This window comes from Acomys russatus, chromosome 31 (genome assembly GCF_903995435.1).
Source record: "Acomys russatus chromosome 31, mAcoRus1.1, whole genome shotgun sequence".
Classification (NCBI taxonomy): Eukaryota; Metazoa; Chordata; class Mammalia; order Rodentia; family Muridae; genus Acomys; species Acomys russatus.
The window spans coordinates 2,815,320-2,838,997 of NC_067167.1; the positions used below are offsets into that span (position 1 = coordinate 2,815,320).

At 43.4% G+C, this 23,678-nt stretch overlaps 3 protein-coding genes across 3 annotated transcripts in view; all 3 read left to right on the forward strand.

Annotated features, from left to right (window-relative positions):
- Nucleotides 1-5,040, forward strand: part of Ankrd24 (ankyrin repeat domain 24) — a 62,716-nt gene extending 57,676 nt beyond the window's left edge. The window contains exons 19-20 of the mRNA XM_051172676.1: nucleotides 4,426-4,491; nucleotides 4,740-5,040. Of these exons, the coding sequence (XP_051028633.1) occupies nucleotides 4,426-4,491; nucleotides 4,740-4,817 (144 nt within the window). The 3' untranslated portion in view covers nucleotides 4,818-5,040. The remainder of the gene's footprint in view (nucleotides 1-4,425; nucleotides 4,492-4,739) is intronic.
- The window catches only part of LOC127212579 (zinc finger protein 431-like), a 78,141-nt gene that overhangs the window by 42,847 nt on the left and 11,616 nt on the right, over nucleotides 1-23,678 (forward strand). The gene's annotated exons all lie outside the window — the stretch shown is intronic.
- On the forward strand, nucleotides 6,857-15,700 carry LOC127212589 (zinc finger protein 844-like). Its single transcript, XM_051172678.1, has 4 exons — nucleotides 6,857-6,962; nucleotides 7,627-7,727; nucleotides 13,759-13,885; nucleotides 14,864-15,700. Exons 2-4 carry the CDS (start codon nucleotides 7,686-7,688, stop codon nucleotides 15,553-15,555), a joined length of 861 nt encoding a protein of 286 aa, XP_051028635.1. The 5' UTR covers nucleotides 6,857-6,962; nucleotides 7,627-7,685; the 3' UTR covers nucleotides 15,556-15,700.

Below are 23,678 nucleotides of genomic sequence, written 5' to 3' on the forward strand. Positions count from 1 at the left end.
CAACTGGATATGGTGACTCAGGCCTGTAACTCTAGCATTTCAGAGACGAGGCAGGAGAATCTCACTGAATTTTAGTCTATCTTGGGCTACATAGTAAGTTGCAGGATAGCATAGCTATGTAGAGAGACCCTGCCTCAAAAAATGCAAACAAACAAAACTCAAAGCATCATTAAAAGCAAAAATCCCCCAAACCAAACAACCATATATCCCGTTATAGACAGTTTTCTATTAAAAGCTAAATGTAGTAAGAAATTTGTAATCTTGGATTCTTTAAAAAGGAGAAATGTTATGAGGATGTGTTTTTGCTTAAATCCAGCCGTGGAGATAAGGAAGTGCTTCACAGCAGTTGACTGTGGTCTAGCTTGTGCTCTAGCAGAGACATAATTTTCCCAGTGGCAGTTATTGCTTCTAATTATGTGATGTTTGGAAATTTGAGGAAGGACTGAAGGAACTAGAGAGGTCAAGGACAGCAGGAGAAAACCTACAAAATCAATTATCCTGGTTCCACAGGGGCTCACAGAGATTGAACCACCAACCAGAGAGCATGCCTGGGAAGACCGAGGCCCCCTACACGTATGTAGCCCATTCTCATCTTGGTCTTCATGTAGGACCTCTACCAGCAGGGGGAGGGGCTGCCTCTGACTGTGATTATTGCCTCCGGTTCCCTTTCCTCTAAGAGGATGGCCTCAGTACTAGATATTCCCAGTTGTGCTGTAATTTGGAATGCCAGGGCAAATTGATGTCCATGGGAGGCCTCCTCTTCTCTGAGGTGAAAGGTCAGGTGGATTGAGGAAAGTATGTAGGGGAAGGTCTGATTGGGATGTAAAGTAAATAATTAATGAAAATAAAATTTGTCCCACAGGCAATATATGTTCAAAATCCCAGAAACATTTGTCTACAGAGCATTCTGAACTGCCTTTAGATTGGCCTGTGTAGTTTAAACAATCTGAGACTTGGAAACCTTCTTGGCTGAAGAAAACTGTGAAGGGATATTTACTTGATATGGCAGATAGATCACTTGTGTGAAATGTATTTAAATTAGGTTAAAACGCTATAGGGGTCTTTGAATTAACTATATTATTTCACCAGAACCATTTGCTCATAATTGTCAAGAAAAGGAGCAATTTAAGAGTCCAGTTCCTGTGCCAGAGAGTCTGCTTCAAGGTGCTTTCAGTCAAGCCTTGTGACCTGAGCTCCACTTGGAATCCATAGGGACCAACTCCTGCACACTGTCCTCTGACCTCTACAGGTGCACTGTGGAATGTAGAGCCACTTTCCACCCGGCAGATGTGTGTACAAATTTATACCCACCCAGGAGAAATAATACACAAATGCATAAAAATGCAACAATATCAAGTTCTTCTCTGTGTGGTTTGGTAATGACAGAGCTCTTGTTCCTGTCAGTACTAATAGTCTTCACACACCAACGCCAAAGCACCAGGGTGAAGTGAATTCTGTTTCCATGGTTTAGAAAGGCTGGGCTCTTTCCATTCTATTTATATGTTCATTTATTTTTATGTAGGATATCGCACTGTAGTGTGCACTGGCCTGCAGCTGCTATATACCTCTGACTGGGCTGGAACTCATGGAATCCTCCTGCCTCTGCATTCTAAGTGATGAGATTGCATGAGTGAGTCAAGATGCTCAGTTTCCATCCACCACCTTGCAAGAACACTTTCGTGTTCTGGTACAACTGATTTCTAAGATTAAGTATCGCTCTTATGAGTCCCTTCTAGACACTTGGGAACCCAGAAATAGACAAGCGAAAAGAAAGGTTCTCACTGGACTGTTTCTCTCTTGCTGGGACTAGGCATAGCGGGAGCTGCCACCGGAACTTCAGCTCTCATTATACAAGACAAAAGCTATCCAGGTTTATGGGCATCCATAGAAGAGGATATTAGACACCTAGAGCAGTCAATATCACATCTAGAAGAGTCTCTTTCCTCCCTATCCGAGGTAATCTCGCAGAACAGAAGAGGCCTAGACTTGCTATTTTTGCAGCGAGGGGGTCTATGTGCTGCTTTCAAAGAAGAATGCTGTTTCTACACAGACCATTCTAGAGTAATTAAAGATTCCCAAATGAAAAAAGGAACGTGAGGCTTCCCAACGTTGGTTTGAATCCTGGTATAACAGTTCACCTTGGCTGACTACACCAATTTCTACCCTGCTTGGGCCCCCTTCTCATTATTCTAGTTGGTGTGACCTTCGGGCCTTATATTTTAAATTGGTTACTTGCCTTTATCAAAGAATGCATAAATACAGTATAGGTCATGATCTTAAGACAACAATATTTCAAACTTAATAATGAGGTTCCTCTGAGAGAAAATGAGCCGTAACTTTTGTTTCAGGATTGAAATAGTTACAATAAAAAATGGGGGAAATGGAGAGTCCAAGAAGCAATATCAATATTGAAGCAAGGTTCAATATCAGATCACTGTCTGTGTCTGGGACAGCAGGGAGAGCTACTTGGCCCCCCTTGTAGAGTCCAGCTTGTCCCAAGGACAGCTAGTTTATCTTTAAAAATAATAAAAAGTCCAACATGACTCAAGGACTGCCAGCCTGTGCTCAGGGTCTAGCTTGACGCAAGGACAGCCAGCTGTGTCTATAAATGTCCCACTGCCCCTGGAATGTACTTACCCCTCCCAGCTAGCCTGCTATATTCTGATTTTGCAAAAAGATATAAAAAAGCATTTGCTTCTACTTCTCAGAGTCTGCAGCTTGAAAGAAATTGACAGACCCCGATGGGTCATCTCAATAAATTCCTGTGTGTTTTGCATTGACATCAGACTCTGTCTCTCACTGGGGACTCCGGAAGTAGATTAGAGATCTCTCTGGAGACCTCTCTTGAGGTCTCAGTCTTACATGTTACGATTAAAAATGAGATGCCGGGGCTGGAGAGATGGCTCAGCGGTTAAGAGCACTAGCTGCTCTTCCGAAGGTCCATGAGTTCAATTCCCAGCAACCACATGGTGGCGCCCAACCATCTATAATGAGATCTGGTGCTCTGTTCTGGCTGGCAGGCACATATGCAGGCAGAGCACTGTATACATAATAAATAAAAATAAACCTTTAAAAAAAATGAGATGCCATGCAAGGAATATGAACAGGGAGAGATTTATTTGGGGAGAAGGGAATTGGGGAGGAGTTGGGGCCTGAGTGGGTCTGAGGGTAGGGAGAGAGAGAGAGAGAGGGAAAGAGAGAGACACAGAGAGAGAGAGAGAGAGACAGAGAGACACATAGAGAGAGACACAGAGAGAGAGAGACAGAGAGAGAGAGGGTAGCAGGTTGGCCCTTTTATCTATGTCACACACCTGGCAGCAGGTGATGAGGTCAGAGGTTGCTTGGCAGCCTAGAGGCCGCTTAGATGCCAACACATACAACAGCACTACACACATGAATGTTTTTGAGACTTTAATAAGGGCCCGTGGGCTCACTCCCCCACTGAAGGCACTTGCTGCAAACCTGAGTACTTGGGGTTGATCTCTAGAACTCACCTGGAGGAAGTAGGGACGAGACACCTGTAAGTTGTCGGTGTGACACGCCTGTGAACACTCTGGATCAGGTGTGTACACACGGGAAAATTACTAAAGATGAAGTTAGGAAAGCCAAAAACAAACAAACAAACAAACAGCCAGCATCAAGCTAAACCACAAACAGCAGTCAGCAGCAGCCTTCTTGAGTTCTCCAGGAGCACTTCTCTCTCTCTCTGTCTTTCTCTCTGGGCTCCTGTTTATACCCTCTCAGAGTCCACACAAGGATGTGTTTCCATGGACAAAGGTCACGGGCCCTCCTCTCACGTGCCTGCATGCTGCCGCGCTTCCCACCGTGATGATGATGGACTAAGCCTCCGACATAGAGAGGCATTTGCATGTCAAGTTGGCAAAGGGTGGATCGTGATGGGGGCTTTTGGTTGTCAACTTCACTGTATCTGGAGTGAACTACATTCCAGCAATGGAGGGCACATCTGATCCGGATCTTGAGTCTGGGAGACAACATGTCTTTGATCCAGCCGTTATGTGCTGTGGATAAACTAAAGGCAGTTTTCCATTTTACACTTTTTTTTTTTTTTTTTTTTTTGGTTTTTCGAGACAGGGTTTCTCTGTGTAGCCCTGGCTGTCCTAGACTCACTTTGTAGACCAGGCTGGCCTCGAACTCACAGCGATCCGCCTGCCTCTGCCTCCCTTGTGCTGGGATTAAAGGTGTGCGCCACCACGCCCAGCCCCCATTTCACACTTTTAATCAAAACAAAATATATTTATGTGACATAACCCGAACTTCCACTACATTCCTTCCCTCCTCCTTTCGTTCACTTCTCCCCTCCACCCCTTTCTTTTGAGGCAGGGTCTCATGTAGCTCAGTTGACCTCAAACTCACTATGTAGACAAGGATGACCTTGACCTCTGATCTTCTCCCACGTGTCCACAGGAGGAGGCCTGGGAGCATGGCGCTGTGGTGGCTTTATACCGAACCCATCTCCTGTATGCCATCCAGGTGAGTCCCCTGCCTCCTGCCTCCATCCCAGGGTGCCCACCTGGCTTCATCACTCCTCTACCACTGCCTGGGCCTCAGCTTCTCCTGTTCAGAGCCAACCTGGGGCTTCTGGGAACAGGCCTGTGCTGGGACCTACCTTATGGAGCGTTGGCTCCCTTGGGTTTGAGTAGAGACTTGCAATGGGGCGGGGGACACCCAGCAGGTGCAGCAGGGTGTGACTCTGCCTCTGTCCCCTCCCACCTCACCAGGGACAGATGGACGAGGACGTACAGTGCATTCTCAGCCAGATCCTGCAGATGCAGCGGCTGCAGGCGCAGGGCCGCTGAGGACAGAGCTCAGCTGTTCAGTCTCCATTTGTCACCTCTGCAAGCTGAAGCCCCAGACACCAGCATCCTCAGACCCCAGGGGGACGAACAGGACTGGACACACAGTGGGAGACCAGCCTGGGGCCTTAGCAAAGGTGCCCAGCTCACCCATCAGCCCACAGCTCCCTACACTCAGGTCCTCTTATGCCCATCACTACCCACATGATGTGTTCTGACTTCCGGTATGCCATTTACATCACAACTGACCACCCAGGTGTACAAGCTCAGAGGGGGGAGGGGGTGAGAGAGAAATAGGAGGGAGGGAGGGGGGGGGAGAGAGAGAGAGAGAGAGAGAGAGAGAGAGAGAGAGAGAGAGAGAGAGAGAGAGAGAGAGAGAGAGCGCTCAGTGTGGGACACTGGATAGAAGAGTCAGGGAGACTCAGACTACAGCCTGGTCTTCTGAATCCATAATACAATTACGAAATAAATATGAGTGCAATGCAGTATTTAAAGTTGTGCCTCGGGGGGTGGAGACCCCACCTAGAACCACCAGAAAGGGATGGGGGTGTGGTCAGAGGTGGAGCCATGTGACCACTCTAGTGGCGATGGGATCTGAAACAAAGGAGTTGGTAATTGAGGCCTATAATTGAGGCAGGATCTCATGCAATCGCCAACTTTATTCAGAGTCCCAGACTGTATATACTCTGAGGTTTAAGAAAGGGTCCAAGAGCACAGCCAGGCAAGAAGAAGGAAGAAGGAGAAGAAGAAGAAGGAGAAGGAGGAGGAGGAAGAAGAGGAGGAGAAGGAGGAGGAGGAGGAGGAGGAGGAGGAGACAGGCACAAACATTTCTTTGAAGAACAGGAGCAGGCAATAGTGACTAATCTAAAGTAAACTCACTCTTTTCCAAGAAAGTTGGAGGAATATGAAAAACTGAGGTCACATGACTCTTGTTATTTGGTTTGTGCTCACAGGCTTTCAGGATTCTCCTAAAATGACACAATTCCTGGTCCTTGTTCTTATAAGCAGGGGTGAAATCAGCTTCTGCAAGACCCCAACTTTTCCTTTCTTTTCTTTTCTACTGCCTTTATGCTGGGTTCAAAGGCGTGCGCCACCACCAACAGTCGATGTCAAACGTTTTCCCCAGGTTCTCACCCTGAAATCTCCCCTTTGGGGACCCTAATTGCAGATGTTTCCTGTCTCAGACCAATCTGGTTTAAAACTTTGGATGTCCTGTCTCCTCTTCGCAAATGTTGGGGCGGTGGCACCACAGAAGGCTGGGAAAGTGTTCGGCTCACGATGTGCAGTGAGAGAGCTGTGAGCAGTCCTGGCTTTGCCTGACTGAAATTGCTGATGGGTGGTGACTGTCAACCTGGTGGTTTAACTTTGGTGTGAATGGGCTGGACGTCACCACAGCTGAGACAGGGGGATCACGCAGGGCGCATTGAGTAATGATCTGCGGAAGTTAGAGTCTCTGTGCCGAGATGAAAGAGAAGCGCCTGCTGAGTGCAGAATAGTGCAGGGACCACTTTCCAGTGCAGGCGCCAGTTCCACCGCAGTGCCAAACTCCGCGGGTCTTCAGAGTTCTGTTCCAGGAGCGGAAGCCAGGGCTGGAACCACACAGTACTCTGTCCCTAAGGGAGCTGCTCCTGTCACTCAGGCCTCACTAGCCAATCAGGGCCTCGAGCTGGACTGTCAGTCAGAATGGGGCGGGCACTTCCGGTCCGTCCGGCTGCAGGCTCGGCTGCGTCTGCGTCTGCGGGAGGCTCTCGGGTTCCGTGTGCCGCGCCGTGACCCGCTTCCGGGAGCTGTGAGGAGAGCGGGGCGAGCTCGGAATCCGCGCCATGGTGAGCGGGGCCGCCGTCCCCACGCGGGGAGGAGCCGCGGGAGCGCGCGTGGGGTTCGTCCCGGGGTGCGGGAGCCGGCGGCGTCCGGTGTGATTCAGTTTCTTCACTGAGCTCCTGTCATCTCCCCGGGCTGATTCCGGACTTAGTTCTCTGGTTGCGCTTGCGCACAGCGTGGAAACCGGTAGCTGATTGATCTGTTGCTGTCATCCAGGGCGCGCGCATGCGCGGCTTTCATTGCCAGGGAAGGCAGACTCGCTGCCTCGCAGAGCCCTGGCTTCTCTAGAGTCTTCTAGGAGTTCTGCGCTGGGCACTGGACACTCAGGTGCAGGATCCGTCTGCAGTTAATTCTGTGCAGGTGGAAAGTCTGTGTCACTAACACATTAGCATGTGGATGCCGCGGGGGTCCAGTGTGTTAGGAAGACAGGCTTCCTGCGTTTCCTGGCCTCATTCGTCAGCATTGACCTAATATTAATTGTGGTTTTCTCTCTTAAGTGATCTCTCATGTTCTGTTGATCTCTTTATTCTTTCCCAAACAGCACAGACTTTATTGCAGGTGTATGGGGAGTTCTGAGGTCAGGTGATGTCACTGTGTGTGTGATTTATTCAGTCTTGTGTTGTCATGTTTTCAGTCATGATGACCTTTTGCCATCAGTTTTCTGATGTTCATAGCATAAATTGTTGGACTTTCGATTGGACTTTTGTTGAGCCTATAGCTCAGATTCTGTACTGAAAGAATATTGAGGCTTCCTTCCTATGATCGTGGGACTTTTCTCCTTTGAACGACTCCCTTGTTTCTCTTAATTACAGTTATAGCTTTTACTACAGATTTTTGTCACATTTCTATTTATTTCTGGCCGTTTTATCCATGCTGACATATAAAAGGCATGGGAGTCTGTGTTTCTAATTAAATTTTAATTTGTTTCATGTGCTTGAATGTTTTGCTTCCATGTATGTGTGTTCATCACTTCAGTGTCTGGTGCCCACAGAAGACAGAAGAATGTATCAGACGCCCTGCAACAGGATCTAAGGATAATTTTGTGCCACCATGTTAGTGCTGGGAACCAAGCCCAGGTCTTCTGCAAGAGCAGTAAATGGGCTTTACTGCTAAGGCTGTGTGTGTGTGTGTGTGTGTGTGTCTGTATCTGTGTCTGTGTGTGTCTCTGTGTATGTGTGCGTGTGTCTGTGTGTGTCTGCATGCACATGCTGAAAACTGAGTGTTAAGAGAATCAAGGTTGTATTAAAGATCTGTTTGGCATACTCAGTAGGTTCGCTGATTAGATTTGGTCAACTTGACACAAGCTAGAGTAAGACTGGCCTGTGGACAAATGTATAGGGTGTTTTCTTGATTAATGATTCCATGTGTTTGGTGCCACCCTGGGCAGGTGGTCTTGAGTTGTGTAAGAAAGCAATCTCAGCAAGCTATGAGATCAGGGCAGTGTTTAGTCAGACTTCTTTGCTATAAAGAGGCACAATGACCATGACAATTCTCATAAAGGAAATCATTCATCCAGGGCTTGCTTCCAGTTTCAGAAATTTCATTCCATTATCATCAGGGTTGGGAGTATGGTGGCTCAGAGGCAAACACAGTGCTGGAGAGGTGGCTGAGAGTTTTCAATCCAGATCAGGCAGCGGGAAGAGAGACACTAGGCCTGGCTTGAGCATTTGAAATTCCAAATCCCACCTCAAATGACACACTTCCTCTAACAAGGCAAGACCTAATCCAACATGGCTAACGGTCCTAACCCTTGTCAAGTAGGCCCACTCCCTAATGACCAAGCATTGAAATCTTTGAGTGTGTGGCACCATTCTTATTCACACCACCACAGGCGATCAGCAGCATTTCCCAGATTGACAGCCTATGTGGAGTGCATAAGCCTGTGGCGTATAGTTCTATAAGTTAGCAAACTGTTAGCCAGAGCTGGAGAGTTGTTATTATCAAGTGATTTTTATTTGCTAATCACTAAGTGTATGGTGTGATTCCACATTGGGAAGGCACATTAAATCCAGTATAGTTTCACTTCCGGGCTTTCAGAAAAAAATATATTCATGACAAAATCTTTTATGTAGACTCAGGTCGCCTCCTCCCCACTACACTGTGAAGCCACACAGGCCTTGCTGCTCTTTTGAGTCAACCTCCTCAATTCTAGGATTAAAGGTTTGTAGTACCTCAGATTTCGAAAAATATCCATTTGAGTCATTGAGTGCACTGTCCATATCAGTAACAGGAAAAGGTGTGAAGCATGGCTTCTTTTTGAGACCAGAACAGAAGGATTAGTTTCGTGTGTACACAGCAGGGGTAAACAGGCTATGCAGTAGCTGGGTTGCAGTTGGTTCAAGTTTAAGTCAGTGAGCTGCAGGGGTCTCTGTTATATATCCTCTGATGTGGCAGGTGAGTGACTTCTGTGAACTTTCCCGGCATGCATTAATTCATACCCTATGAATGAAGGCAAACCAAATGGGTGAGTGTACAACTTGGAGAGGTTACCTCGGACCAATGAAATTTCCAATTGGGCAACTCTCTCATATGGGTAAATACAAACCTGGTTGGCTCACTTCAGTCTGGTGAGACACACGGCATTTGGCTGTGGCGTGTCTGTCAGCATACAGCACTCAGCAGCTAACGTTTTACACTGGGCAGGTCATACAGTCTCCTATTAATGGCATTCCCTCTACCAGGAAAGAACTTAGTCTGTTTTAGTGTCAATATACCTGCGTTCTTTAGTTATTTTCATCCCTTTTAAAAGCCAAGTATTGGCATCTGGCTTAGTGTGGTGGATAGACTAGGTTTGGCCCCCATAGACTCCTGTGTGTGAATGCTTGGCTCAGAGAGAGTGTCACTATTAGGAGGTGTGGCCTTGCTGGAGGAAGTGTGGCCTTGTTCTAGAAAGTACGTCACTGTGGAGGCCAGTTTTGAGGTGTCTTGTATGTTCAAGTCTGGCCAGTGTGAGACAGTCCTCTCTTTGCTGCCTGCAGGTCATGATGTAGATTCTCAGTTTCTCCAGCACCCTTTCTGTCTAGACGCTGACATGTTTTTTGACATGATGATAATGGATTAACCCTCTGAAACTGTAAGCCAACCTCAATTAAATGTTTTCTTTATAAGAGTTGCCGTGTTCGTGGTGTGTCTTCACAGCAATGGAAACCCGAACTATGGCACTTAGTCATTGTTTTTTTTTTTTCCAGTGAAGAAACACCATGACCCTTATAATGGTAAGCTCACCATGAGCTCTTATAATGGTAAGCATTTACATGGGACTTGCTTACAGTTTCAGAGCTTTATTCTGTTGTCATCATGGTGAGGAGCTTGGTGGCATGCAGGCACACATGGTTCCAGAGAGTTCTACATCTGCTTATGCACGCAGCGGGATGGAGGAAAGCCACTAGGCCTGGCTTGGGTCATTAAAACCTCAGAGTTCACCCCAAAGGACACACTTTCTTGTACAAGACTACTCCTCCTGATCCCCTCCAAGCAGTGCCGTTCCCTCCTGACTTAGCATTCAGATCTATGACAGGAGCGTTTCTCTTTCATTCCGCCACATTCCACCCCCTGGCCTGCATAGGCTTGTATCATATCACAATGCCCAATGCAGCCAGTCTGATGCTAAAGCTTCTCATCATCCATCATACCTCCAACATTGTGTAAAAGTTTAAAGTTCAAAGTCTCTTCTGAGATTCATGCATTCTCTCAACTTTAATCTTATTAAATTCAAAATAAAAAGAAATCCCATACTTCTAACATACAATGGCACAGGATATACATTACTATTTCAAAATAGTAGAAAAGAACCACAGTGAGGAAATATTAGACCAAAGTAAGGACCCGAAAAGGAACTGGACAAACTCTGATCTCTGCATCTCCATTTCTGATGTCAAAGTGTAGTTCAGATCGCCAACTGCTCTCAGCTCTGTTAACTACAGCTCCCGTCTCTGTCCTGTGCTGGTTCCACTGGTTTCCTTGACTGGTAACCCATGTCTCTCGCATCTCTTACATATTCAGGGTCTCAAGACAATCCAGGGACACCCTTGACATATGCCTGTCCTCGGAGGCCTCTCTTAGTCTTCGAGAGAGATTGCATAACCCGTGTATCCTTGACTCTAAAACTAGAACCTGGGTCTAAGCTGCTGAGTCCTGATGCTGGGGCTGGAGCTTCTTTTCCTTCTTCCCCTTCAGCTTCGAAGAAAGCCTTCTTTCTTTGTTTCTTTCCCTATTTAAGATTCTCTTTAATACCTTTTCACAAACTGGAAGTTTAGCCGGTTGGGGTCTTGACCTGACGTCACCACTATCTTTATTCCATTTATCATCAGACTTTTTTTTTCTTTTATTCTTTTTTTTTCAATTTTATTTTATTTTAAATTTTTAAAAATTAATTTATTCAGAGTACATCTCAATTGTTATCCCATCACTTATATCCTCCCATTTCTCCCTCCCTCCCACTTTTACCCTATTCCCCTCCCATAGGTCTATGATCGAGGGGGACCTCCTCCACCACTTTATGGTCATAGGCTATCAAGTCTCATCTTGGTAATCTGCTTATTCTTTCTTTGAGTGTCATCAGGCCTCCTCACCAAGGGGAGGTCATCAAATATGGAGCACCAGAGCTCATGTCAAAGTCAGTCCCCGCTTTCCACCCAACTTTGGAGAATGTCCTGTCCATTGGCTAGATCTGAGTAGAGGTTCGACGTTTACTACTTGTAATGTCCTTGGTTAGTGCAATAGTTTGAGCAGACACCCTGGACCCTGAACCACCTGTCACAATGTTCTTGTAGGTTTCTAAGATCCTCTGGATCCTTCTATTTCCCATCTTCTTTATTTCTCTTACCAAGAGTCCCAGTGTGATGTCCTCACATCTTTCCCAATCTCCTGGTAAGTGAAGACTTTCATGGGACATGCCTTTTGGGCTAGTGCTCACTTATAAGTGAGTATATACCATGTGATTCTTTCTGCTTCTGGGTTAACTCACTCAGTATGATCGTTTCTAGTGGCATCCATTTGTCCACAAATCTCGGGATTTCCTTGTTTTTTAAAGCTGAGTAGTATTCCATACTGTAAATGTACCATAGTTTCTTTTTCCATTCTTCAACTGAGGGACAATTAGGCTTTTTCCAGGTTCTGACTATTATGAATAAGGCTGCTTTGAACATGGTTGAACATATGTCCCTGTTGTGTGCTGGAGCATTTTCTGGGTATATTCCAAGGAGTGGAATAGCTAGGAACATCAGACTTTTCTTTAATGTTTTAATCTTTCTGTGACATGGACTATGCTCTGTTATACACCCTGGTGTTCCTTTGCTTTTCAAATCGTATATTTTGTATTTTCCACACTCATTTTCCTTATAAATCTCCATTAGAGTAATCGCTAATAGCCATATGACAGAGTCACTGCCAGGCTGTATTGAAATCTCCTCTGCCAATGCCATTAATCCAAATTCTTCAATTTGGCCTCATGGACAGTTTTTGAACAAGGGCAGACAGCAGCCATATTATTCACCAAAATATCAAAAGAATGTTCTTTAGGCCACTTACATTCTCCTTTGAAAACACTGGAGCTGGGCCATCCTGATCTACGTCGCTGTCAGCAACACTGTATGCTATGCTCTTCCAAGATGGCCCATAAAGCCCCATTTAAAGCACTCAATGGCTTCCCTAATCAAAAGCCCCAACGTCCACCTTCTGCTTAGAAGTGTTATGGTCTGGCCTGTCAGAGAAATACTCTGCTTCCTGGTGCCAACTTTTGTTTTAGGCAGTGTTCTTTGTAAAGAGATACCATGACCATGGCAAATCCTATAAAGGAACACCTTTGTTTGGGGCTTGATTACAGTTTTAGAGGTCGAGTCCATTCTCATGGCCAGCAGCATGGCAGCATGCAGGCAGACGTGTTGTTGGAGAGGTAGCTGAGAGTTCTCCATCCACAGGCAGCAGGAAGAGAGAAAGCCAGTGGGCCTGGCTTAGGCCCTTGAAGCTCAGATCATGCCCCTAGTCACACACTTCCCCTAAGACCACACCTACTCCAACAAGGCCTCCCCTCCTAGTCCTTCCACTCACAATGGGTTAGGCCCTCCCCATTAATCACTAATTAAAAAAAAGCCTGCGAGGCCTGCCTACAGCCTAATCTTACAGAGGCATTTTCTGAGTTGAGGATCCCTCCTCGCAGATGACTGCACCCTGTGTCAGTTTGACACAAAACTATCCAGCATACTATGCCAGGGTTGCCTTGTACTATGTCAGTGAGAATTACTAACACCTAAAACTGCCTCTGCTGCTCAGTGCTGGGAATACTGGTAGTCAAGTCAGCTAAAGGAGGGGGGGGGGAAGAGAGGGACAAGCGGATGAGTGTTTTACTGGAGCTAAGACTATTATTGAGGAGATGTAGAGGGACCCATGTAAGAATTGGAGTCTATTGTGTACTTGCTGGGTCTTGTTGTCAGAGTAGAGAAAGGGAGGTCACAGTAACGAGGTTGAAAGTTTTCATTTTTCTTTGCATTTGGGATAATCAAAGATTTCTGCAGTAATCACTTTCAGGTGATTGATGAATGTGCTGATAAATGGTGTTTTAAGGGTTCACAGACCAGAGCAAACAAGAATGTGGCTAAGCAAGTGCATTCTGTGGGCTTCCTACCTTTGTTTGGTTTTGTTGCTTGTTTTGTTGTTTAGTTTTTATTTGAGAGAGGGTCTCACTATGTTACTCTGGATGTCATGGAAGTGACTACATAGACTAGGCTGACCTAGAAATCACAGAAATTTACCCATCTCTGCCTCCAGAGATCTGGGGTTAAGTGTGCATCTCACCACATTCATCTTGTCCATCTGTTTTTGTCTTTAGGGATTTTGATTCAATTGTGCTGATACAACTCAATAGTGTAGATCTGGGTCTCTCTTGTGTTGTCTGTTATTTGTCATGTCTCTGGCAGTGACATATGGAATTCACTGGGCCCGGAATTGGGAGGTGTGATCCTCCTTTTCAGTTTCCTTCTAACATGACTTTGTGACTGCATTTAAGTTTCTGTCATCTGGAATAAATATGTGGAATACCCAGAATTATGTAAATATATTCTCTATGAAATGTACTTTTGTAATGCAGTCTCTCCATTTCAGTTAAATGAAATATGGTATATTTTAGGCTGTAGTGACCTATGAGGATGTCCATGTAAGCTTCACTCATGATGAGTGGGCTTTGCTGGATCCCTCCCAGAAGAGTCTCTACAAAGATGTGATGCTGGAAACTTACTGGAACCTCACAGCTATAGGTAAGAATATTAGTTTTCCTTCACTTTTTAAACAAGGGAATAAGCATTCCTTGGCTATTTATGCACTTCTGTGAATAAGCAGACTTGGTCTCAGGTTCACCAAAGATACTAACTTAAAATTTGCATAATATCCAATAATGTTTCATAAGTTTTTTGGTACTATGTTTTAGGCTACAAATTGGAAGACCACAATATTGAAGAACATTGTCAACATTCTAGAAGACATGGAAGGTAAATTTTATGTGCTGGTTGATACAAATGTGTCACTGAAGATAATTTAATATGCCCTGATGTTTTAAAGAAAAGTAGCTGTATAAATAAGCACAGCTTTATGTATGTTGATGATTATTAAAATCCCACAAGACCATGTACTTCATTTTCAGGTCGCTGACCTGTGTTTAGAAGGCATTTTTCTTAGCAATAACAATATTTTAACACATGACACTTTTAGTCATAGCCTGGAGAGAGCTGTGTTGTAAAACTGTCAATCCAGCTGGTTAGTGGTGGCACATGCCTTTAATCCCAGCATGTGGGAGACCGAGGCAGGAGAATGTCATGAGTTTGATCTCAACCTGGTCTACAGAGTGAATTCCACGACCAACACTACAGAGAGAAACCCACTTTCAAAAAACCAAGAACCAAATCAAACTAAAAAACAAACCAACCAACAAACAAGAAAACTCCGCAGCTTGTCAATCCATTTAGTTTCAAACCATTCAGATATCATAACAGGCATACACATTGATTAGGGCATTACTGTACGTCCAAGACCTTTTATAAGCAAACAGTCGGTAGACAAGCTGGTGTTACATATACTTTTGGGGGATTTTAAAAGTTTAGTGAGAGGAACAGTTAATGGGGCTCAAGAAGGTTGTTGTCATGGAGAAACCTTAACCCGATAGCACATGCCTATGGGAAACAAAAAGTTAACTGGTGTAAATGCAGTGTGAAAACCTTTTGTTATTTCTGTTTTAATAGGTATAACATCGGTCACTCTGTATACAAGCCTTGTGAGCATAATGGATGTGGAAAGAAGCAGTGTACCTTTAAACATAATCGTTTTCTTCAAGCATATGAAAGAATCCACACTGAAGAGAAGCCCTATAAATATAGTCAGTGCAGTAAAGCCTTTGCAAATTTCAGTAGTCTTAGAATACATGAAAAAATTCATACTAGAGAGAAACCCTATGAATGTAATCAATGTGGTAAAGCCTTTGCAAGTTGCAAATATCTTACAATACATAAAAGAACTCATAATAGAGAAAAGCTCCATGAATGTAATGAATGTGGTAAATCCTTTACAAGTCGCAGTTATCTTCCAATCCATAAAAGAATTCATACGGGTGAGAAACCCTATAATTGCAGTGACTGTGGGAAAGCCTTTGCATATAATAATTGTCTTCAATTACATAAAAAAACTCATACAGGAGAGAAACCCTATAATTGCAATGAATGTGGTAAAGCATTTCCACATCACGGTTCTCTTCAAAAGCACAAAAGGTCTCATACGGGAGAGAAACCCTATTTTTGTAATGAATGTGGTAAAGCATTTGCACACCGAGGTTCTCTTCAAACACACAGAAGAACTCATACGGGAGAGAAACCTTATAATTGCAATGAATGTGGTAAAGCATTATCAACTCGCCGTCTTCTTCAGGTACATGAAATAATGCATATGGGGGAGAAACCATATGTCTGTGATCAATGTGGTAAAGCCTTTGCTAGTCACAGTAATCTTCAAGTACATGAAATAACTCACACTGGAAGGAAGCCCTATGAATGTAATCAGTGCGGTAAAGCCTTTGCATTTCGCAGTAATCTTCAAGTACATGAAAGAACTCACACTGGAGAGAAACCCTATGAATGTAATCAGTGTGGAAAAGCCTTTGCATATGAGCGTCGTCTTAAACTCCATGAAAGAACTCACACTGGAGAGAAACCCTATGAATGTAATCAATGTGGTAAAGCCTATGCAAGTCGTGCAAGTCTTCAAAATCATGAAAAACATCATACTGGAGAGAAACCCTATGGATGTAATCAGTGTGGTAAAACCTTTGCACTGAAGTATAAACTTCACAGCCATGAAAGAATTCATACTGGAGAGAAACCTTATGGCTGTAAGCAATGTGGTAAAAACTTTGCATTAAAGTGTGATCTTCAAACACATGAGCGAATTCATACTGGAGAAAAACCCTATGCATGTAATCAATGTGGTAAAGCCTTTGCTAGTTGCAGATATCTCAGAAAACACAGACGAACTCATACCGGAGAGAAACCATTTGAATGTACTCAGTGTGGCAAAGCCTTTGCACGTCGCAGTTATCTTCATGTACACAAAAGAAGTCATACTGGAGAGAAACCGTATGAATGTACTCAGTGTGGTAAAGCCTTTTCATGTCGCAATAATCTTCATAAACACAAAAGAATTCATACTCGAGACATATGAATGTTGTCACAGACATGAGGACAAGTTGTAGAGGCTTTGCTTGATAAAGGTCCAGAGTCGTGGTCAGCATGATCATTAGACATCCAGAACAACTGTTAAGGTTTTGCTTGGCAAAGTTCCAAAGACCTCTGGCTGATCAGCACTGCCCTTAACTATTATTTATGGTCTGTATCTATATATGGAATGATTTTGCCTAAAGATCAATTTGATATCTGCTTTTTCTCCTAAAACTGCCTTTCTCTCTATTTCTCACTTACATTATGACTTTAGAACTAATGAAATTCACTGGAAAAAAATTTTCCCCACCGAGAATGTTGAAATAAGGCATTGTGAGCAACCAGGCAGTAACTGCTTGAAAAGAGTTAAGGCTTTGATGTAACAGTACCTGGTTAGCTATTGTTAGCTGTAGAAAAGTAAAACTTTTTTTTTTTAGAATCTGCTTTGAAAGCAACGGAAGGAGGGCTTGGAATGTAATGCTTTATAGATATTTTATCACAGGGGATGTCTTGGCAGTTAATTTGCAGGTATTTTACAGTAGAGGACCATTATCAGTCAGCCTAGCCTTGGATAAAGATGGATAGCACACCTGTTGGTTTGAGATTGGCAGCAAGTCAAACCTTTTCTGTATTAAGGACATTTAGTTTCAAGATATGTTGCTATGATCATGAAACACAGTGGCTTAAGCCCAGGGAAATGTATGATTATCCTTTCCTGAGTATTGTTTAAGAAATAATAATCAGGTCATGCTGACCATTGGTGGGACATTGGTTGATTTTTGCTATGAACTTTATTGTTGGGTATACAGAACTGTTTTTATTTCTTTGTTAGATTGTTTTCTTGCTCTGTTAATTTTTAAATACTCTACTGATTGTAAAAGATGAAAAAAAGATACGATCTGTAATGAAAAAAAATTGAACTTCACTTTAAATAAAGTACTGTGGTTAGCCCAAGGAGATGAGACAGAAAAAAGGGACAGAAGAAAAATAAAGTTCTTTTGGGCTAGAAGACCGTTCAGTTTGCACTGCAATTTAAGCCTGGCCTTTAATATTTCTTTTCTCCTCCATTCCTCAATCTCTCTTCATAAATTAGTTCTGCTAACTAATTGTTAACCAACAGCTGGTTGTTTTCACTGGCTGTTCACTGCCTGCTCCATTCTCCCTACCACGGAACCACCAAGACTTTCTCTTCTGTCACCTGAAGCTGGTCAACGGGAGAATGTACCCAATGTGGTAAAGGCCCAGGAGAGGAATTTAAACAAAATCTATCCACAAATCCAGCCATACAGAAAACACAAGAAGAAAAACTCCATCCCAATTAGGGTAACTAGATCCAAGAAAACACAGGAAATAAGTAATTCCACACCAGCAAAAACAAAAGAAGGGAAACACACACACATACACCACCACCATTACCACCACCATCAAAATAACAGGAATTAACAGTCTTTGGTCATTAATATCTCTAGACATCAAGGGCCTTAATTCACCAATAAAAAGACACAGGCTAACAGAATGGTGTGAAAACAGGATCCATCATTCTGCTGCCTCCTAGTACCACATGTTAGCAACAAAGATAAACATTACCTCAGCGTAAAGGCCTGGAAGGCTGTTTTCTAAAGCAAACAGACACAGGAAGGAAACTGGTAAGCTATTATACTATTTAATAAAATACACTTTTAACCAGAACTAATCAAAAGGAAACAGGAGAAGACACTTCATACTCATCAAAGGAAAAATCTACCAAGATAATGTATCAATTCTGAACTTGTATGCACCAAATTCAAGGGCACACATATTCTTAAAACAAGTATTACTAAAGCTTATACCACACATTAAACACCACATCTTAATAGTAGGAGACTTCATCACTCATCTCTCATTAATAGACAGATAACTGAGACAGACGCTTAAACAGAGAAATGATGAAAGTAACCAATGTTATGAGTCAGTTGGACCTAACATATCTCTGCAGAAGATTCTATCTAAACAAAAAGAATATACCTTCACAGAACATTGTCCAAAACTGATCACATACTTGGTTACAAAGCAAGCCTCAACAGATAAAGAAAATTGAAATAACACCCATATTCTGTCAGATCACCATGGATTAAAGCTGGGCTTCAACAACAACAAAATGCCTACAAACTCATGCAAACTGATCAACTCTCTACTCAGTGATCACTGGGTCTGGAGGAAATAAATAAATAAATAAGTGAAAAAGAGGACATACCAACAGACATTGAGGAAATCCAAAGAATCATTATGTCTTACTTAAAAATCCTGTATGCCACTGAATTGCAAAATCTAAATGACATTGATGATTTTCTTGATAGATAGCACTGACCAATGTATATATAATTTTGTAATCATTCACTATGCCAAATGGATATATTGACCAATAATCCTCAAGGAAATAGAAGTGGTCATTACAAGTCTCCCAACTAAAAATAGGCTAGGGCCAGATGGTTTCAGCACAGAATTATACCAGAATTTCAAAGAAGAGGTAATACCAACACTGCTCAAATTAGTCCACGAACTAGAAACAGAAAGAATATTGCCAAACTCATTCTATAAGGCACCCTGATACTTGAATGATTCAATGACCCAGCAAAGAAAGAGTCTTTCAGATCAATTTCCCTTATGTATTGATAAAAAGAAATAGTCAATAAAATACTCACAAACAGAATCCAGGAATACATTAAACATATCATCCATCATGACCAAGTGGGCTTCATGTCAAGGATGCAGGGATGGTTCAACATGTGAAAATCCATCAATGTAGTCCACCATATAAATAAACTGAAGGGAAATAACCACACATGATCATCTCACTAGACACCATAACAGATTTTGACAAAATCCATCACTTCATGTCTAAAGTCTTGGGAAGATCAGAGATACACAGCCCATTCCTAAACACAATAAAGGCAATATACAGCAAGCCATTAGGCAACATCAAGCTAAATGGAGAGAAAATTAAAGTAATTCCACTGAAATCAGGAGGCACAAGACAAGTCTTCCCACGCTCTCCGTATCTCTTCAATATAATTCTTGAAGTCCTAGGTGGATCAATAAGACAACTAAGGAGATGGAGGGGATACAAATGGGAAAGAAAGAAGTCAAAGTATCACTATTCATAGATGATAACATAGTATACATAAGTGACCCCGGAAATTCTATGAGGGAACCCCTACAGCTGATAAGCTCCTTCAGCAAAGTGAATTGACACAAAATTCACTAAAAACAATACAAGTTAGCCATCTGATATACAAGCACTAAACGGACTGAGAAAGAAAACAGACAAACAACACCCTTCACAACAGCCATAATTAATATAAAGCATCTTAGTGTGACTCTAACCAAGCAGACGAAAGACCTGTGTGACAAGAACTTCAAGGCTCTGAAGAGAGAAATTGAAGAAGATATCAGAAGATGGAAGGATGTCCTATGCTCATGGATCATTAGGATTAACATAGTAAATTACCAAAAGCAATCTACAAATGTAGTGTAATTCCCATCAAAATACCAACACAACTCTTTACAGACTTTAAGAGAAAAATTCTCAACTTCGTATGGAAGAGCAAAAAATACAGAATAGCTAAAACGATCCTGTACAACAAAAGAACTTCTAGGGATATCTTTATCCCTGATTTCAAGCTGTATTCCAGAGCTACAGTAATAAAAACTGCCTGGTACTGGCATAGAAACAGACTTGTGAATCAATGGAATTGAATTAAGACCCAGAAATAAATCCACACACCTAGAGACCCTTGATTTTTGACAAAGAAGCCAAAACTGCACAATGGAAAAAATGATGGCATCTTCAACAAATGGTGCTCGTCTAACTGGATGTCTGCATGTAGAAAAATGTAAATCGATTTATATTTATTACCCTGCACAAAACTCATGCCCAAGTGGATTAAAGACCTCAACATAAAACCAGATATTAGAGAAAGTGGGAATCAGTCTTGAACTCATTCCCACAGGAGACAACTTCCTGAACAGAACACCAATAGCTCAGGCTCTAAGATCAAAAATTGATAAATGGGACCCCATAAAGTTTAAAAGCTTCTGTAAGGCAAAGGACACTGTCAGCAGAACAAAATGGCAGCCTACAGAATGGGAAAACATCTTCACCAACCCTCCATCTGAGAAAAGGCCAATGTCCAAAATATATAAAGAACTCAAAAAATTAAATTCAGCAAACCACGTAATCCAATTAAAAATGGAGCACAGAGCTTAGCAGAGAATTGTTTTATAGCCTCTTTTTCATTATTACTTTTCCTTTTTTACATACACATTTATATTATTTTATACCACACACACACACACACACACACACACACACACACACACACACACACTAAACTGCCTACAGCAAGATGAACCACGAAACGAAACAATCTGGTGCTGTCTATTGGCATTCAGGAACACATTTGGGCAGAATACTGATTGTATAAATAAATAAATCTTTAAAGATGGCCTTGTGGACCTGTGCCACGAGGGAAATTACAAATGGATTCCTAGCTAGGATGTCTCCTGGGGTATGGTCATCCTGCCCAGCATCCTGGTCTGGGACTGTTTTAGGCCTGCCTGGGTGGGCAGCCTGTTGCCAAAGAGGGGGAAAGAGAAGCCAGAGAGGCTGAAGAGTAGAAGGGAATGTGGTTTGTGGATTGGTAGTGTTATCGAAATAGTGGAAGAATCATCTGGTTTGGGCCTCACAGCTAGGAGGAGTTGTTTGTTTGTTTGTTTGTTTGTTTGCTTGCTTGCTTGCTTTATGCCATTGAGAGACCAGAAAGAATTAAAATCCATATCCCAGGGTCAACAAGGCAAGGTTTTAAGAAACAGGCTTAAAGGCCCAGGAACAGCTGCAGGGAGGGCTGACTTGGCCACATTCCCTCCCTGCTCACCAGAGATATGGTCTCTAGGAAACCAGACCAAAGGGCCCCCAGCTCACGACTAAAGTCATGTAGGCCCGCTGTGCTATCACCTTTCTCCCCTGGCCACAGCCAGTCAGCACGGGACAGGACATTCCAACCAAAGCCCGAGTCCAGATATTCTCCCCACCCCCACAACAAAGAACAAAGAAGTCCAGAGCCATTTGTGATTGTGGCACTCTCTCGTAACCTATCATTTTAAAACCCAAAACCCCCTTATGTATCTTAACCAATAGGCGGTTGCCAAGCTGGGGCCTTTTCCGCCCTCCTTTCCCCTACCCCAACCCCCAGGCTTCGGGGTTTGTCGGGGAAGAGACCAGAGTGCTTGGGGAGGCAGGCGCCTCCGGACACCACTGCGTTGCTGATGGTTGAGGCTCAACTCAAGCTGCAAATGAAGATCTTCGTGTCCTTGCACTGGTTTCTACTCCTGGTGATTTTGGGGGTATCCGAGAGACGGGGACAACACCATGTCGTCACTTTTCATCAAGACAGGAGTGAGGTCACATGGTGAGCCCGTCCTTTCCAAAGCTAGCATAGATTGTTGTCTGCCATGTGGCTGCCTTAATGCTGCTGGGGGAAGAGCCGCCAAGATGCCAAAAGCCGTCTGTTTCCCACGCATACAATTTTAACTATCAGCCCCTGTGGGACTGCAGCCATCCCTGTCAGGGCTGAATTCACCGCCATCCCAGGCCATTCAGGTGGTTGTTCTGCTATGGTTGTAACAGAGACAACAACAGTTCCAGGGTAGATTCATCTTGTAAAAGCTTTTCCTCATAGTTACGTACAATAATGGTTTATCATTCCTCTTCAGGAATGTGCTTAAACTACAGTTTTATCTATGTTACCAGAGTCTCCCCTATGAAGTGAACCACATATTCCTCGGGAAGTGTTGTGATCATCTTTCTGTGCACTGTGTCCAGGCCATCTTTGTGTTATTCAGATGTGGTTTTCTGTATGAGCAGAGAGTTGAGTGCAGCCAGGTTTTTGGTGTTGTTATTTTAATGAAGCATCATGTGACTTTTAGTAACTGTAGTTTGTAGCCTTGAGGTGCTTGGTGTGTGGGCTCTTCTCCTAACTCTCTCCTAACAGTGTCTTTGTTGGCTCAGCTCAGCTTCTCCTGCTCAACGGTCACCAACTGTCTTCAGCTCTCTCTGCCAGCCCAATCCACTTCCAGCCTTCCCTTCACTCTGCTCGGTCTTGTCTTCTTCTCTCTAGCCTTACTCAGTCTTCTTTCTTCTGGCATCAACTGTCTTCTCTGACTTTACTCTTTCTGTCTCCTGGACCCTCCTCCTGCCTGTTCCTCCTCCTAATCTCTCCTCTCCACCTCCCAGCTCTCATCCTCTGCTGGCTTTCTATGTCCTCCAGTGTTCCCAGAAGTCCAATAGGCAACTGACCCTGAAGGACATGGGGTCATTTAAAGGGCCAGGCACATAAAACCTTTTCTGTAGCAGCAGAGAGTTGAATCCAGGCAGGATTTTGGTAGTGTTAGTTTTTTGGAGCAGCACCTGTCTCAGACAGGACAGGAAAGGTGGGACTCCTGAGCAGAGATAGGAATGGTGGGAAGAGCTGAGAAGCTGGAGATTTGCCAGGCGGACAAGAAGAAATTAGACATACTGAGACAGGTAAGAGACAATGGACCACATGGCAAATAAACTGGATTAATTAAGTTTTATGAGCTCGTTGGGAATGACCCTAAGCTAGAAGGCCTAACATCTCCATGTCTTCTTTCCATCTGCATCTGTGATGAGGAAGGGGATACATAGGGCAGTAATAATAATTGTGCAGTTTTTCTCCTACTTTATAGTGGCAGTCAGTGGGCCCTTTGATTATGGCATGTCATGGCACACATGTGAAGGTTAGAGGACAAGCTGCAGGAGTGGGTTCTCTCCTGGGTATTGGCCTCAGGATCCTCAGACGTGGTTGCAAGTGGCCTCTCTCACAGTTCTCCCTTCAAAACCACTTGTTTCAGTCTTTCGGGGAGAGGATACTGAGCAGTCATTGTCGAGTCCTTTGTAAGCGTCTGTCCACTGAGCGTTAAATGAAAACTGATTTTTAAGGCAGTGTCTGGTTGTTTCCCAAGTTTTTACATCAATTCAATCTGTAGCTACAACAGGCCTTCAACTTGATCCTGCCTCAGCCCTCCCCGTGGTGGGATTGCAGGACACCTCAATTCTCAGATTGAAGTTCGTGTGAGTCTGTCTTCTTTTTAAAAGTCGTATCACCAGAAGCATGCCAATTAGTATTTAAAAACTGACTTTCAGGGCTGGAGAAACGGCTCAGCCATTAAAGGCTAGGCTCACAACAAAAAATTAACTTTCAATTATCATTAATACTTTTTAATTTCTGTTATGTGAATTTAACATGCAATCTTTCTTTTTAAGCCCTTTCAGTGCATTCATACTTTTCTTTCC

Coding starts and splice junctions, on each gene's coding strand:
- LOC127212589 (XM_051172678.1), top strand. CDS start 7,686: ATGTTAGTGCTGGGAACCAAGCCCAGGTCTTCTGCAAGAGCA. Junction 7,728..13,758: donor CCAGGTCTTCTGCAAGAGCA/GTAAATGGGCTT, acceptor GGTATATTTTAG/GCTGTAGTGACCTATGAGGA. Junction 13,886..14,863: donor CTGGAACCTCACAGCTATAG/GTAAGAATATTA, acceptor CTGTTTTAATAG/GTATAACATCGGTCACTCTG.